The sequence below is a fragment of the Sinohyriopsis cumingii genome, chromosome 8 (genome assembly GCF_028554795.1).
Source record: "Sinohyriopsis cumingii isolate HCF-2022 chromosome 8, ASM2855479v2, whole genome shotgun sequence".
Lineage (NCBI taxonomy): Eukaryota > Metazoa > Mollusca > Bivalvia > Unionida > Unionidae > Sinohyriopsis > Sinohyriopsis cumingii.
The window spans coordinates 16259468-16273701 of record NC_142968.1 but is presented as its reverse complement, the minus strand read 5'-3'; the positions used below and the strand labels follow the sequence as shown (position 1 = coordinate 16273701).

Genomic DNA, 14234 nt, shown 5'->3' with positions numbered 1-14234 from the left:
CAGCTGTTAGTAACATTTTTGTAAGTCTTTGGTATGACTTGGCCGGGGATCGAACCCACGACCTCCCGCATCCGAAGCGGACGCTCTAACCACTAAGCCACCGGAGCGGTTGTAGCGAATCGAAGGATGTTCACACATACTGTGTAACTGATTTTCGAACTTCCTGATGTCACGATTCTAATAAAATCACCGACGAGTAGTTCCTTTCTGTGTCACATGATCCGATTTTAACCAATGCAAAGGCGTGTTACAAAGTCACGGTAAAAGTTTGTAATCATATTATGGTTAATGAGAAAATCATTTGCCAATTATAATCAGAGGCATTTTCCACATTGTTCATTAGTGTGCCAAGGAACGAACGAAGGAAAGCATGAATAAACGAATGAATGAAAGAAAGAGTTGATGACAATAATTAAAGTTGTATGCATTTTGTGGAATTATGTAATTAAGCCTATACAACTGCACATCCATGTAGTATCGTGACTGAGTAGAAACAAACTTTACATATAAGTAATTATTTCACCTCTTTTTATTTCCTTGTCGTCTTCCTCAAGCATCGACTTAACAGCATTTTGCAATATGGCGGCTTGACCTAATGAAAGTCCGAGCTGTTTGGAGCATGACGGGATATCTACGAGTTTGAGGGCCTGAAAATCGTTGAGGTCCTCTTGTGTCAGTTTGTCGATGGTCCCTTGTTTCAGCCCTTTCTTTAGCGCCCAATATGAAAAGTTAGACTCCATTTCGGAACGGCTTCGTTACACTCTAACTGCGTGTTTGTGTGTTGATTGTCGAAAAATTCCAAAATCCAGTTCCACATAAGCTGGCTACCCCTGAAAAGCACAAAAATGTCTTAGTATTACCAGCTTATCTTTTCGATTTTTTTTTTTTTTAATAGAGTGAATGAAGATATCTTTCTTTCTACTTTCACAAACAAGTAATTATCCGGTTGACTTCGCACTTCATGCATATAAATGAAGTAAACGTTTTTTTTTTATGAATTCATCCCTTTGTAAAAGAAAACAGTTAGCTTGTGCTTCATACATGTTCCAGACAAACATATGTACTTTGACAGATAACTTCAGATCAAATTTCCATAGAACGGAGAAGTTGCTGCTATAAGTTAGTTTTTTTTCTTTCCACGTGAACTAAACTGATTATTGGTAACACTGAAAAATAGTCCAGTCTATCGAAGAGTTTCGCACGTCTTTCGAAGAAACTGAATCCACTTTAATTACAATCGGATTAAAATCGAGATTCACTTATCAACAGTCGTTCATTTTATTTTGACAAACAAACCGTCAACTTGACTTCGTATCGGTTCCTGTTGGATGGTTATTAAATGTTGTATCCGACAAGAACTGATTTGAGTTCAAACTCCGTCGGCCTGTTTTCGCCAAACAAATTACAACTGTAAAGCTACTAAATGTGCAAAACATCGTCGTGAGGGTTAACTATAAGTCTCATTAACATGAAACGCTATATCTGAGAATTTCCTTTATAAATAATGGTGTAGGTGGGGACAGAGAATTCCAAACGTCGGTAAAACAGGAAATTTTATTCGCGTCTCTCGGATATCTGTAGCGTTGGGTCAGACTGATTTAAATATCCCAATTGTATAATTGACTGACACTTGGTAATACCCAAACTTCCGACCACAAAATAAGGAAATCAATCATGAATGTTTCAGCTTGTAGTATCTGTACACACAATCTGTGATCTTCACTTTAAATAAGTTATACACATTTTATATAACCTCTTTTTAGAGAATGCGTTCTGGCTAAGTATGAATAACGCATATCTGAAATTCCATGAAAATTAAAATGTGGTACATGATGATGGAAGAATTAATTGCAGTGCACACGACAACTCTATAAAATGATTACAATATAAGTTGACACAGATTTCAGTATGTAACATACCTTGAGCTGAATCGTATCAATATTTGTAAGGGACCTTCTATTTAATTCTCGGAAGGGGGATAAGGGTGGTTGGAGCTGAGAAGTTTGAAATTTTCTTTCCAACTCGGATAATGTTTTTGTTCCCCTTTTAAATTTTATGAATAGAATTAGTTCTTTACTTTAAAAATGAGCTAAATATTTCAGGCCAGGAATATTTTCTAACAAATTCTAATTTTCTATATATCTTTCGCTTTCCAGCCCGATGAAAGTTGGAAGTTTATGGATAATATGTATACAACTGAATCTAGTCCATGCATAAACTAATAACAGTTTGGAAGTGGAATGATTTCTCTGCTTAATTGACTAATCTGAACCTATTTATTCATGTTGCCAACCATAATCCTCACAACAACAAATTAGGATTCTAAGATGCAAGCTGATTTCGAATAAATAACAAAAGAGAGAGAGAGAGAGAGAGAGAGAGAGAAAGAGAGAGAGAGAGAGAAAACATAGTTACAGGCGAGGAGTGTATCGTTCTATGTAAGTCCAAGGCACGATTTGAATGGATGCATACTCGGAAAATAATACGATTTAAATGTAATATTTCAGTATCAGGAAGAAACGAAGACCTGTAAATACTGAAACATATCGAAGTAGGAAGTCGCATTCTTAAGTGGCTAATGACGTATGAATACAACTGTTATATATTTGTAATAGCTAATATCTGTATTTGGAAAATGAAGATAACATGATTAACACCTGTGTGAGAGCGAAAGAGGAACAAAAAAAACCCCCTGTCCAATAATTCATCACAATGAAGCTCGCATATGCAATTAAAGGTGAGAATGTTCTTTTATAAACGTGAAATATCTTTTTTGTTTCTCAGGGATGGTGTTACTTCAGTTAACTTCAGATTACAAATGAAAATTTACTTGCATAGATTAGAAGACGGACAAATGTTTGAATCGCAAGAATTTGCCCTGTGGCAACCCGTAATGATATAATCAACTCAAATGATGAATGCGTCTAAATCTAATGGGTTTGCCGATTAAAAAGCGATATATATGAATAGAACATTGTTTATTGTTAATGGCATCAATAAAGATAATCAGATCTCATTATAGAGGACGAAATTCTATTGTTATTTAATGAAGAACTGCTCTTACAGAAACCTGTCGGCGGGAACAATAATTTGGAGAGCTTGAATGCTATTGCATCCCGCTAATGGTTGGGGAGGTATTTCGAACGTGCAGCATGTGAGTTCTGGAGATAGGATATTTAGTCTGGTCCCCTGTCGTACTTATATATACAAGTACTAGGATTTGTCAATCTTTACCTTTTCTTTAAAAAAAAATTACCATGGTCACCATATATAATTTCAAAAAAATGGCCGATGTGCGGACGATTTCAAAATTTCGATTTACTTATTTAAATGAAATAAATGTATTGGAGAAAATGACAAGTGAAAAATTTAGATGTAATCTTGCATTATTTTGTGTTTTAACTTTTGACCGAGGGAATGTGCTAAAAAGACATGCTGCTTTGAACAACTGATGCAAGAAGTTGGCGTTCGGGATGAAATAAAATTGGTTTTGTTGCAATTATCTTATGACAGTAGCTTTTTCACTTGTTGAAAGTGCTACATTTAGGCTACATCCAAGTGCTACATTTAAGCTATTCTTTACTGCTACATTTAAACTATTCTTTACTGCAGCACATACGATGCTTTACTAATTTTCTATTGCTTTATCCATCAACCACCAACCCTACCCCAATCTGTAAATAATGAACATAAACGTTGATTTTTTACGGAGGGACATGCATTTTGTTTACAGTCAAGTGAGCAGAAATAGATCAAAGTAAAAAAGAATGCATGCTATACAAATTTTGTGAGATGTATATAGTAGATTTTGTTCCAAAGTTGCCTTGATACTGTTCATTTACAAACTGATATGGAATGGAAATGTCACTATAGCCAGGCTTATGCCTCATACCCATGGTATTGATGTATTATATGTGGAATGGAAATGTCACTATAGCCAGGCTTATGCCTCATACCAATGGTATTGATGTACCATATGGAATGGAAATGTCAGTATAGCCAGGCTTATGCCTCATACCCATGGTATTGATGTATTATATGTGGAATGGAAATGTCACTATAGCCAGGCTTATGCCTCATACCCATGGTATTGATGTATTATATGTGGAATGGAAATGTCACTATAGCCAGGCTTATGCCTCATACCAATGGTATTGATGTACTATATGTGGAATGGAAATGTCACTATAGCCAGGCTTATGCCTCATACCAATGGTATTGATGTACTATATGTGGCATGGAAATGTCACTATAGCCAGGCTTATGCCTCATACCCTTGGTATTGATGTACTATATGTGGAATGGAAATGTCACTATAGCCAGGCTTATGCCTCATACCAATGGTATTGATGTACCATATGTGAACAAAATTCTAAAGTCATATTAAAGTCCAGGACACAAGAAATATCAAAGAATTTAGTTTTCTTTGCTTCTGGTCCAAAACAAAATTATTTCTTTTCGGTTTCATACCTTAGATGTATGTATAATTACTGTCAGAGCTGGAAAACCATTTATGATGATAAAATCAGTTTGGCAAAGTAGGTCACTGTGACTTATTCTGGACACTGCGGTGTGCTCCTCTAGCTTATTCCTCTCATTACGTTTCATCAATAGTCAAACCTCAGTGATCTAAAATGAACAGTTCAAGTAGTGCATCTTATTAAAAGTGATTTGCATGAACCACGTGATGTGGATTTCAAGATGAGGTTTATCTATTTTATTTCATACCACAATAAATACAGCATCTGCAAAATTAAAGTAAAAAATGGAATCATTAATTAATCACAAATTAGGATAAGTAGTTCAAAGTGATTAACCTGACTTCATACATGTCTCATAATGAAAAGTCTTCATATATGTCTCATAATGAAAAGCAGACATTGTTTTTTTTTTTTAATGAATGCAGCTAACACCAAAATAAACATTTACAAGCCGACAGCACGTGAAATGTAGATCCTAGTGATGGTGCAGATGTATTCCCGGGGGTGGGGGGTGCATGCTAGAGTGTAACAGCTTTCTGTTTAAACTTTACGCAGAAATAGGGGCATCACTGCAAGCTTTTAGTTTACGAAGCAAATTCATGAATCCTGGAGATGGTATATCTGGGAAGGGTCAAAGTCAGACACCCTGGTGATGGTATTCGCAAGGAAGGGCCATAGCCATAGACCCTGGTGATGGTATCTCTGGGAAGGGTCATAGTCAGAGACCCTGGTGATGGCATCTCTGGGAAGGGTCATAGTCAGAGACCCTGGTGATGGTATCTCTGGGAAGGGCCATAGTCAGAGACCCTGGTAACGGTATCTCTGGGAAGGGTCATAGTCAGAGACTCTGGTGATGGTACCTCTGGGAAGGGCCATACTCAGAGATCCTGGTGATAATATCTCTGGGAAGGGCCATAGTCAGAGACCCTGGTAATGGTATCTCTGGGAAGGGTCATAGTCAGAGACCTTGGTAACGATATCTCTGGGAAGGGTCATAGTCAGAGACTCTGGTGATGGTACCTCTGGGTAGGGCCATACTCAGAGATCCTGGTGATGATATCTCTGGGAAGGGCCATAGTCAGAGACCCTGGTAATGGTATCTCTGGGAAGGGTCATAGTCAGAGACCCTGGTAATGGTATCTCTGGGAAAGGTCATTGTCAGAGGCTCTGATGATGGTACCTCTGGGAAGGGCCATAGCCACAGACCCTGGTGATGGTATCTCTGGGAAGGGTCATAGTCAGAGACCACGGTGATGGTATTCCCTGCGAAGGCCATATTTATTTATCAGCGTCTGTAGGCTTGCACAAACAAATACCATGCTAATTTATTAATTAATTAAATTGTTAATTAATTTACCCACGGTACCACGACACTATACATATTCTACTTTAAAATATCCGATTAACTTTTGTTAAAAAAACGTTGAAAGTGTTGCGTTAACCTTCATTATGTTCATGTTCCATTATCTCCACTAGTCATTGACCAGAATAGCAATCTACTGATCATAGAGTAGAAGAGCTAATGGAATGGTCTGTTATCTTTCGTCCGTCTGTCTGTCTTGCTACTCCTCAAACTACTAGGAGAAGGATTGTGCTGTTTTGTGTCAGCATGAATAAAAATTATGTCGGCTGGCTTGCATTTTAATTATTCATGTTTAAAATTAAAAACTTGCCACTCAGACAAAAGTTACAGTTTACACGAAGAGCCAACAAAGTATGATCAGGTTTTAAAAAAATTCAAAGTAGAATTAGTTTTAAAAAATGTATAATGACATAATAAATATCATCAGAACAGTTTCTTGAAGTAACTCAATGTACCAAAATGAATATAGACAAATAAATTTTAAGTGCATGGCATGTGTAAGATTTAACTCATTAAAATAGACTGATAAATTTTAAGTGCATGGCCTATGCAAGATTTAACGCATTAATATTGACCAATACATTTTAAGTGTCTCGCCTGTGTAAGATTTAGCTCCACAACAAAGGCCAATAAAGTTTAACGTGCATTGCCTGTGTAAGATTTAGCTCCATACGTTAGATCAATAAATTTTACGTGCATGGCCTGTGTAAGAGTTAGCTCCATAATCAAAGACCAATAAATTTTACGTGCATGGCCTGTGTAAGATTTAGCGCCATAACATAGGCCAATAAATTTTAAGTGCATGGCCTATGTAATATTTAGCTCCATAACATAGACCAATACATTTTACTTGCATGGCTTGTGTAAGATTTAACTCATTAATACATACCTATACATTTTACGTGCATGGCCTATGCAAGATTAAGCTTCATAATATAGACCAATAAATTTTAGGCGCATGGTCTAAGATTTAGCTCCATAACAAAGACCAATAAATTGTACGTGCATGGCCTATGTATGGTTAAGCTCCATAATATAGGCCAATACATTTTACGTGCATGGCTTGTGTAAGATTTAGCTCATTAATATAGACCAATATATTTTACGCGCATGCTCTATGCAAGAGTTAGCTCCATAAGATTGACACCAGTATGAAAAATGGTAAGTAGGTGAATGTTTTTTTCTTTTTTTTGGTTTTTCTTTGGGGGGGGGGTAGGGCTGTTTTCCAGGGCAGGCTGCAATAATCTGATGCTATGCCGGGTATTTTCATTAAATGGACTTTTCCAAAATGGCTAAAAATGAAAGGAGAACATACATAAATTATCAGTGTTTCCCTTTACGCACATTTGTGCGTCAGGGACGCACGCTGGAGAAAATTGACGCACACATTTTGTTACCGTGCGTTTTTTTTTTGACGCAAAGGATTTTCATAATATGATCATGATTTATTTAATACCCAATGCACTGGACGATGGATGGCAACGTATATGGAATCAGTTCACAATTAATACTTCCAGTTCAGTACCCACGAATGTAGTTCTAGTCTATTTTTAGAACATTTTTTCCTCTCTCATTTTGGTGGTGATAGAAGAGTTTTATTTATGCATTTTTGGTAGGGATTTAAAGGTAACTGTTTATTCTTCATAATATGAGCTCAGGGTGTTGTTGTATGTGTGTATTTCGGCGACAGTGCACAGTGAGTAATAAGGCCTTGGTGATGCTCCGGAAGTGAAATCTGTGTCCTGTTTACATGGTGATGTGTTGACAGTTCAGCATCTAAAAAAAGAGCAGGTCAACCTTTGACGAGAACTTCACCGTGAAGTCATCTTTGAAGGTAGTTTAGATTAGCATATGATTTGTATTGATTGTCACACAGTGGAAAGGTCAGTACTGAGAAACCAATGTAGATAACATATAGTAAAATTAATTGTGTCCTATGTCCTGTCAGGGAAGCATTGATTCAACTTTAAATTGCTATAATATTTTTATTATTAATGATAGACACATGAGATTTTCACACCTTGTGTATATTGACTGTAGCAATCCGAAAATATAATTAAAATTTTAAAAAATTAATTAATTTTTTTTTAAAGTTAATTTTAAAAAATTTAAAAATTAAGAAAAAAAAATTCCCTATAAATTCAAAGAAATGGTATCTGTTGGAGATGACACTCATTATTATTAGCAGCAATGTATTCCTACACCATATTGAAGTTGCAATGGAGGATTTTTTTGAAAGCCTGTCAGCAAAAATTTCATTGAATTCTGTAATAGCACATAATAGTGTTTGTAAAATATGGACAGGAAATGTAACAGCCAATGGATTATATGGCCTATTGTCATATAAGGATCCCACAACAAACACGTGGAAGAAAAAACATGTTCACAGACTGGCACTGATGGTGAAGTTGAGAAGTCTGACTATACCAAAGGAGCTAGATGCATCCCATTTATGCCATAAAAGTCTGTGTGTGAATGTGGATCATCTGGTTCTAGAGTGTCATTCCATTAATAATAATAGACAGTATTGCAAAGGTTATGGTCATTGCATTGGCCATGGTGACTATCCTGACTGCATGTTGAAGTTGAAATTGTAATATGGAATAAATTCAGGTATCATGATATATCCTTTACACCCACCCACATCCATATCAATGTATGTCTGGCATGGAAGGAAGGAAGGAAGGATGGATGAATGGATGGATGTATGTATGTGTTGAGTAACAAGGAGAAAGGAAAGAGTGTGGTCTTTATTTTAGTAGACCATGCTGGTATGACAGTGCTTTCTTAAATACATTCCTTCCTTCCTTCCTTCTTTCCTTCCTTTTATTCATTCATTCATTCATTCATTCATTCATTCATTCATTCAGCTAGTCTAGTAAGTCATGTCTTGTCATGTCATGTTATTTTAATTTTGATTTTTTTAATCTTTATTTATTTTGCTTTTTAATTTCTTTATTTGTGTCTTCATATTCAGAGAAAACTGTTTCGACCTCTCCATAGGTCTCATCAGGTGGTAGTAAGTAACACAACTGCACATAACATGCGTTGTGTTACCTACGGATTTCCCCACTACAGTTTTCCCTTCTGTACAATGTGTTATTCATGGTGTATTTGAGCGCTTTCATTTTGCACATGGAATTAAGATAACTTTTTCTGTCTGCAGTGTCCATTGGCTCCTGCTAAACCTTTGCATAGGAGTGATCGCCCTTGGTATCTAGCAGTCCTTTGCAGTAGTCAGACTTCCTATTGCCTTGCTGTGTCCTGTACCTCAGATGGGCCTGTATCATATTTCCTCGTCTTGCTAGAATACGTTTCCTTGTTTTGGGATGCTTTTGATACAACTGATGGTAAGTGCAGTCTTTATCCATTGTCTCCAGTGATCTCAGAGTCCTTGTTGAAAGTTTACCTCCCAAGTGTGTTACTTTTTTTTTCAGTGATGATCCCAGGCTGTTATTGAGTCTGTGTATTGTTGAATGCACTCTTGCTTCAAAGTTTGTGGAATAGTTCACATTCTTAGGTAATGAAACACTGATTGATCTGTTCACTGCCTCACATTTCTGTGTGTTTGTGTTCAGTCGCAATCTTTCTACAACATCACAGGAGAGTTTCATTTTCAGAACTTCTAGCAGGATGTTCTTATCATTTTCTGTCATGTTGAGATGAGTCATTTGATGAGGGCCCAGGTATGCTGATCGCATCCACCAGCTGTTAGTACTTCCTCCCCCACAGACCTTTGAATACTGCCGGCATTTGGAGCAGTCCCCTGAATAACAGCGCAGAGTGGCATCCAATACTTGGGGAAGTTGACATTTAATTTTTTTAACATCACCACTATTGTCCTCCATCATTTGTTTGAAGATTAAACCGCAACGTGCTTTAATGTCTTGGCTGAAAATTTTCTGTTTGAGCCTTTTTCCTTCTCTTGTTCTTATTCCTGGAAACATGTTTTCACTAAATATTGCAGAATTACACCGTTTGAACTGTAAACGACCCAAATGGATGGGATCCGACAGTCTTTCTACTTTCCACATTGGATGCAGAATGGTATAAGCATTTTGGAAGCCAGCAGCAGCCTGTGCATCTCCATCTGTTGTTGCATGTCTGATGAGAATCTCTTGCAGAACAAATTTTTGTCCCATTTCTCTTGCCATTTCATACTCTGAATGTGGTGCAACTGGTGACAGATTTGCTGTGCAGTCAACATGGCCTCCTGGACATTTCACATCAAAACCTTTTCCCTTCAGCCATGCTCCAGTCCAACACAGCTTGTTTTCTATTGTAGTTCCCACAATGTATCGCTTCTCTGTAACAGTTTCGCAGGCAATTCCAACAGCTTGTGATGAACTTTGACCAGGTTTCTTTTCATGTCCAAAGCTAATGGCATTGTATCTCGCATCAAAAGCAACATTTATTTGCTCAGGATGCTGAACACCACGCATAACATTAACTTGTCTGACTAGTTTCAGCTTCTCTGTCATGTCCATTTCATTCATCTCCACAGTTGCTTTGCCTACAAGGTTGGAGGCCCTTTGCATAGATGTTCTGCTAGGTGGCGGAATGTCAGTGGCTGCAAGCAAGTATCTAGCCCTGGTGTTGCCCATTGGTGTATCTTGTAATCCAGCTTGAAACATCATATTTACAGCAGCAGGATTTGGCCCAGGTTTATTTGTTTTTATCTCATCATACAACTTATACTCTGGTGACTTAAAGCTGCAGTTTTTACACATCATAGTATGCTTCCAAGCAAGTCCCCATTTTATTTCATTAGCAATTTGGAACTCTGGTCTACCACATATGTTGACTTGATTGCCATGGCGATGAATGATATCATTCCACATTTCAACATTTTTTTTCATACAGATCATACGTGTCCCATCATGCTCATTCAAATTTGTCTCTTTCAGGTCCAGTTTTGCTTTGGATGATGGTTGTAGAATGTTTGCAGTCCCAGGTGTGCCATTACAGTCTGGTGCCTGAACTGACTTGAGACCCCCATTTGTCGGCTTTGTCACTGCTGTGACAGAGAACTTGTCTGCATCCATTCTTCTTGTCACTGGAACAGATGCAGCACTGGAACTTGGTAGAGTATTATCAGTCAGATATGTGACTCCTTTGTTATGTGGAATATATCCAGGTTTAAAAAAAGTTGTCTTCCTCTTCTTGTACCCTTTCATGGTTTCAGTTACGATAACTGCATGTAAAATACAAGAATCATCCTCTCTCTCTCACTTATATAGTTAGGAGAAGGCATGCTAGCTTGGTTTCAGAGAACTTCACCAACTCTTCAATACTACTGGAAGCCTGACATCTGAAGACTCCTCCCCTTCATGGGTGAAAATGATGTCATGTACTTGGTTAGACCTAGCTTGCGTATTTAGATGCTACCAGATTTCAGGTGTTACCTTTCATTGACAAGCTTTGGTTTAATTGCTTCACACCTGATAAGGAAAACCATTGATGTTTATGACAAAGGATTGGAGAGACTTTGCCATAGAACAAAATTTGTCAACTTCAGGTTTTAAAATTTCATTAAAATTTAAGTTAAATTTAAATTTTCATATCAAAATATGTATGATTTTTTAAAATTGAATTTTCTAAGAAAGTTAAACAGTCTAGTTTAATTTCTAGTAATTTCCAGATTGGTGTTAGAACTAAAAACTAATTACAGTTTATTTGAAGTGTTTATCTTGATTAGCAAAATCACAATTAAACTTTAAGTTTTGTGCATTTTTGAAATTCGGCCATTTGGAATTGAGTTGTGTCTGTGTTACAGTGGTGTCAGCTAAAAGCCTGTATCTGTCCTATTCATGGATGAAAGTCCTTAAAACTTTGCAGCAGCATTTAAGAGACATTGATTTGATCATGGATGGAAGTTTTATCCATGGAGGTGAAATTGTCTAACCCTGTCAGGAATCAGTTCACAATTAATACTTCCAGTTCAGTACCCACGAATGTAGTTCTAGTCTATTTTTAGAACATTTTTTCCTCTCTCATTTTGGTGGTGATAGAAGAGTTTTATTTATGCATTTTTGGTAGGGATTTAAAGGTAACTGTTTATTCTTCATAATATGAGCTCAGGGTGTTGTTGTATGTGTGTATTTCGGCGACAGTGCACAGTGAGTAATAAGGCCTTGGTGATGCTCCGGAAGTGAAATCTGTGTCCTGTTTACATGGTGATGTGTTGACAGTTCAGCATCTAAAAAAAGAGCAGGTCAACCTTTGACGAGAACTTCACCGTGAAGTCATCTTTGAAGGTAGTTTAGATTAGCATATGATTTGTATTGATTGTCACACAGTGGAAAGGTCAGTACTGAGAAACCAATGTAGATAACATATAGTAAAATTAATTGTGTCCTATGTCCATATACTTCGCGTATAGGCATTGACTGGTTCCTAGCTTTATTTGCTCCCTGCCTTGCTCTCCTCTATTCGTATAGCAAAGTGCAATGCAGGGAATATAACAAACAAAGAACCAGACTAGCATATGCAATATTGTGACGGAGTAGCTTCCCCTAATCTCGCGAGCTTCTCGCGATTTTCATCGAGCTCAGCAAGCTGTTCTAGATATTTAACATCCAGGCTCGTTGCACTAGAAAGTGATCGCCAGATTAAAACGTCATGCACTAAAAAGCATTAGCGAAGAAAGTGAAAGAAGCAGAACACAAAAGAGTAACCGTGGATCTAACTTTAATGAAAAATGGAGAAAATTATTCCCTTGACTGGAATATTCATTATGATTACCGGTGTGAATTCTGATGGCGTGATTGCAACGACTGCAAAAGTGAATAATCCTTTCGTGACAGGATTTTAGAATTTTTAAAAATAAGCCCTCGTTCGCCATAAGATATCTGGAGAACACATTATAACCTAAGACATTATTTCACAACATAGAAATCAGTAAACTTGCAGAGACAAATGCGTTATTTGGATTACAAAGTCAGTGGGTCATTGCAGATTTTGTTGGTTTTTAACTTTTACTGCAATAAAAAAAGATCTTAAAGTTCAAGTGTAACTTATTAGAAAGAAGATGAATCAGTATCCTCCTTGATATTTGGATAAATGTGTTCTAGGACGAAGTACGATGAAACCTATGATAGTATACATTTGATTAAAGGCAGTAAATTAACTCCCATTTGGTTAAAAAGATTTTTTTTGCTTTTTGTATTGGCTTATATGTAATGTGTTGGGCTATAATATTGTTGAGGAGACTGTTAAAAGTACGACTTTAAAAGAAAAATGAACTAATAAAATTATTCTTTGAATGGACAATGCATTTGTTTGTTAATTGTGCATGTTGGTGTATTTGTATGTTTAGAGAGAGAAAGAGAGTAGTGCAAGTTGCAATATCCTATTTCAAGCTGAAAAAGTATGAGTCGTATGAAAATGTGTCAGTACATTTTTGACCCCCACACGTTTTATTTGACCCCCAGTTTTGACACCAAAGGGTTTTTTGTACCCTCAATTTTACACCCCTGGGCGATACACTGATAAAAATGCGTGACATAAAGAGGTTTACTAAGAACGAAACTATCTCAAGCGATTATTGTGGGGTTTCACCAGGGCAAGTTGTAATAAACTGATGCTACGCGGAATATTTTTCATTTTAAATGTGTGTGTATATATGTGTGTGTGTGTGTGTGTGTGTGTGTGTGTGTGTGAGAGAGAGAGAGAGAGAGAGAGAGAGAGAGATTTATTTGGATTTTAACTTAGCTTTACCAATTTTTCAGTCATATCGCTACGATGTCTGCAGTACGGCAGTTTGTGGTTATGTCTAGCACTGGGGCATCATATAGCAAGCATGCAGCATAATGTCCCACCCAATCACTTTATCCTGAGATCAAGCCGACCAGTCCTATTACTAACCTCTTAACGCTGAGTGTCAAGCGAGACAGCTGCTAAAATCATTTTATTAGTCATGGGTATAACTCGGCCTGGGTTCGAACCCGAGACCTCCCGCATCAAGGTGGACGCTCTAACCACTTAGGCCATCGGAGCGGTATGAATATGGTTATTAATTTGATTCTTTACTTTTGATAAAGTTTTGGATTTATTGAATCTTGAATTGTTATATGCACTTCGGGTGTCAGCTTCGCAGACTGGGGGGAATCGGAAACCGTGACAGTACATAACAACTTTATTGAGTTATTCAATGATACAACCATCACATTTGCTTTGCAAACAGTGTTTCAGTTTAACATGGATTGGGATGAAACTTAAAACAAATTATAATCATTCAAAAATATTCATGTAAACAGATTAATACATTCCTGCAAGTGTTTTGTTTTGTTGTTGTTGTTGTTGTTGTCGTAGCGTTTAACGCCATTTTTCAGCACACGATAGGCTATACATGGCGGCCAGTATTAATGGTGTAGGAAGAACCCGGGAAA

At 37.1% G+C, this 14234-nt stretch overlaps 1 protein-coding gene across 4 annotated transcripts in view; it reads right to left on the bottom strand.

Annotated features, from left to right (window-relative positions):
• The window catches only part of LOC149793041 (uncharacterized), a 34624-nt gene that overhangs the window by 17619 nt on the left and 2771 nt on the right, over positions 1 to 14234 (bottom strand). For 2 of the 4 annotated variants that reach the window (XM_089966932.1, XM_089966933.1), the window contains one exon: positions 524 to 830. In XM_089966932.1, coding sequence (XP_089823058.1) covers positions 524 to 740 — 217 coding nt within the window. In that variant the 5' untranslated portion in view covers positions 741 to 830. Of the gene's footprint in view, positions 1 to 523; positions 831 to 1296; positions 1415 to 2415; positions 2506 to 14234 lie in introns of those variants that run through there. The other 2 variants (XM_089966931.1, XM_089966934.1) reach the window with 2 other exon arrangements.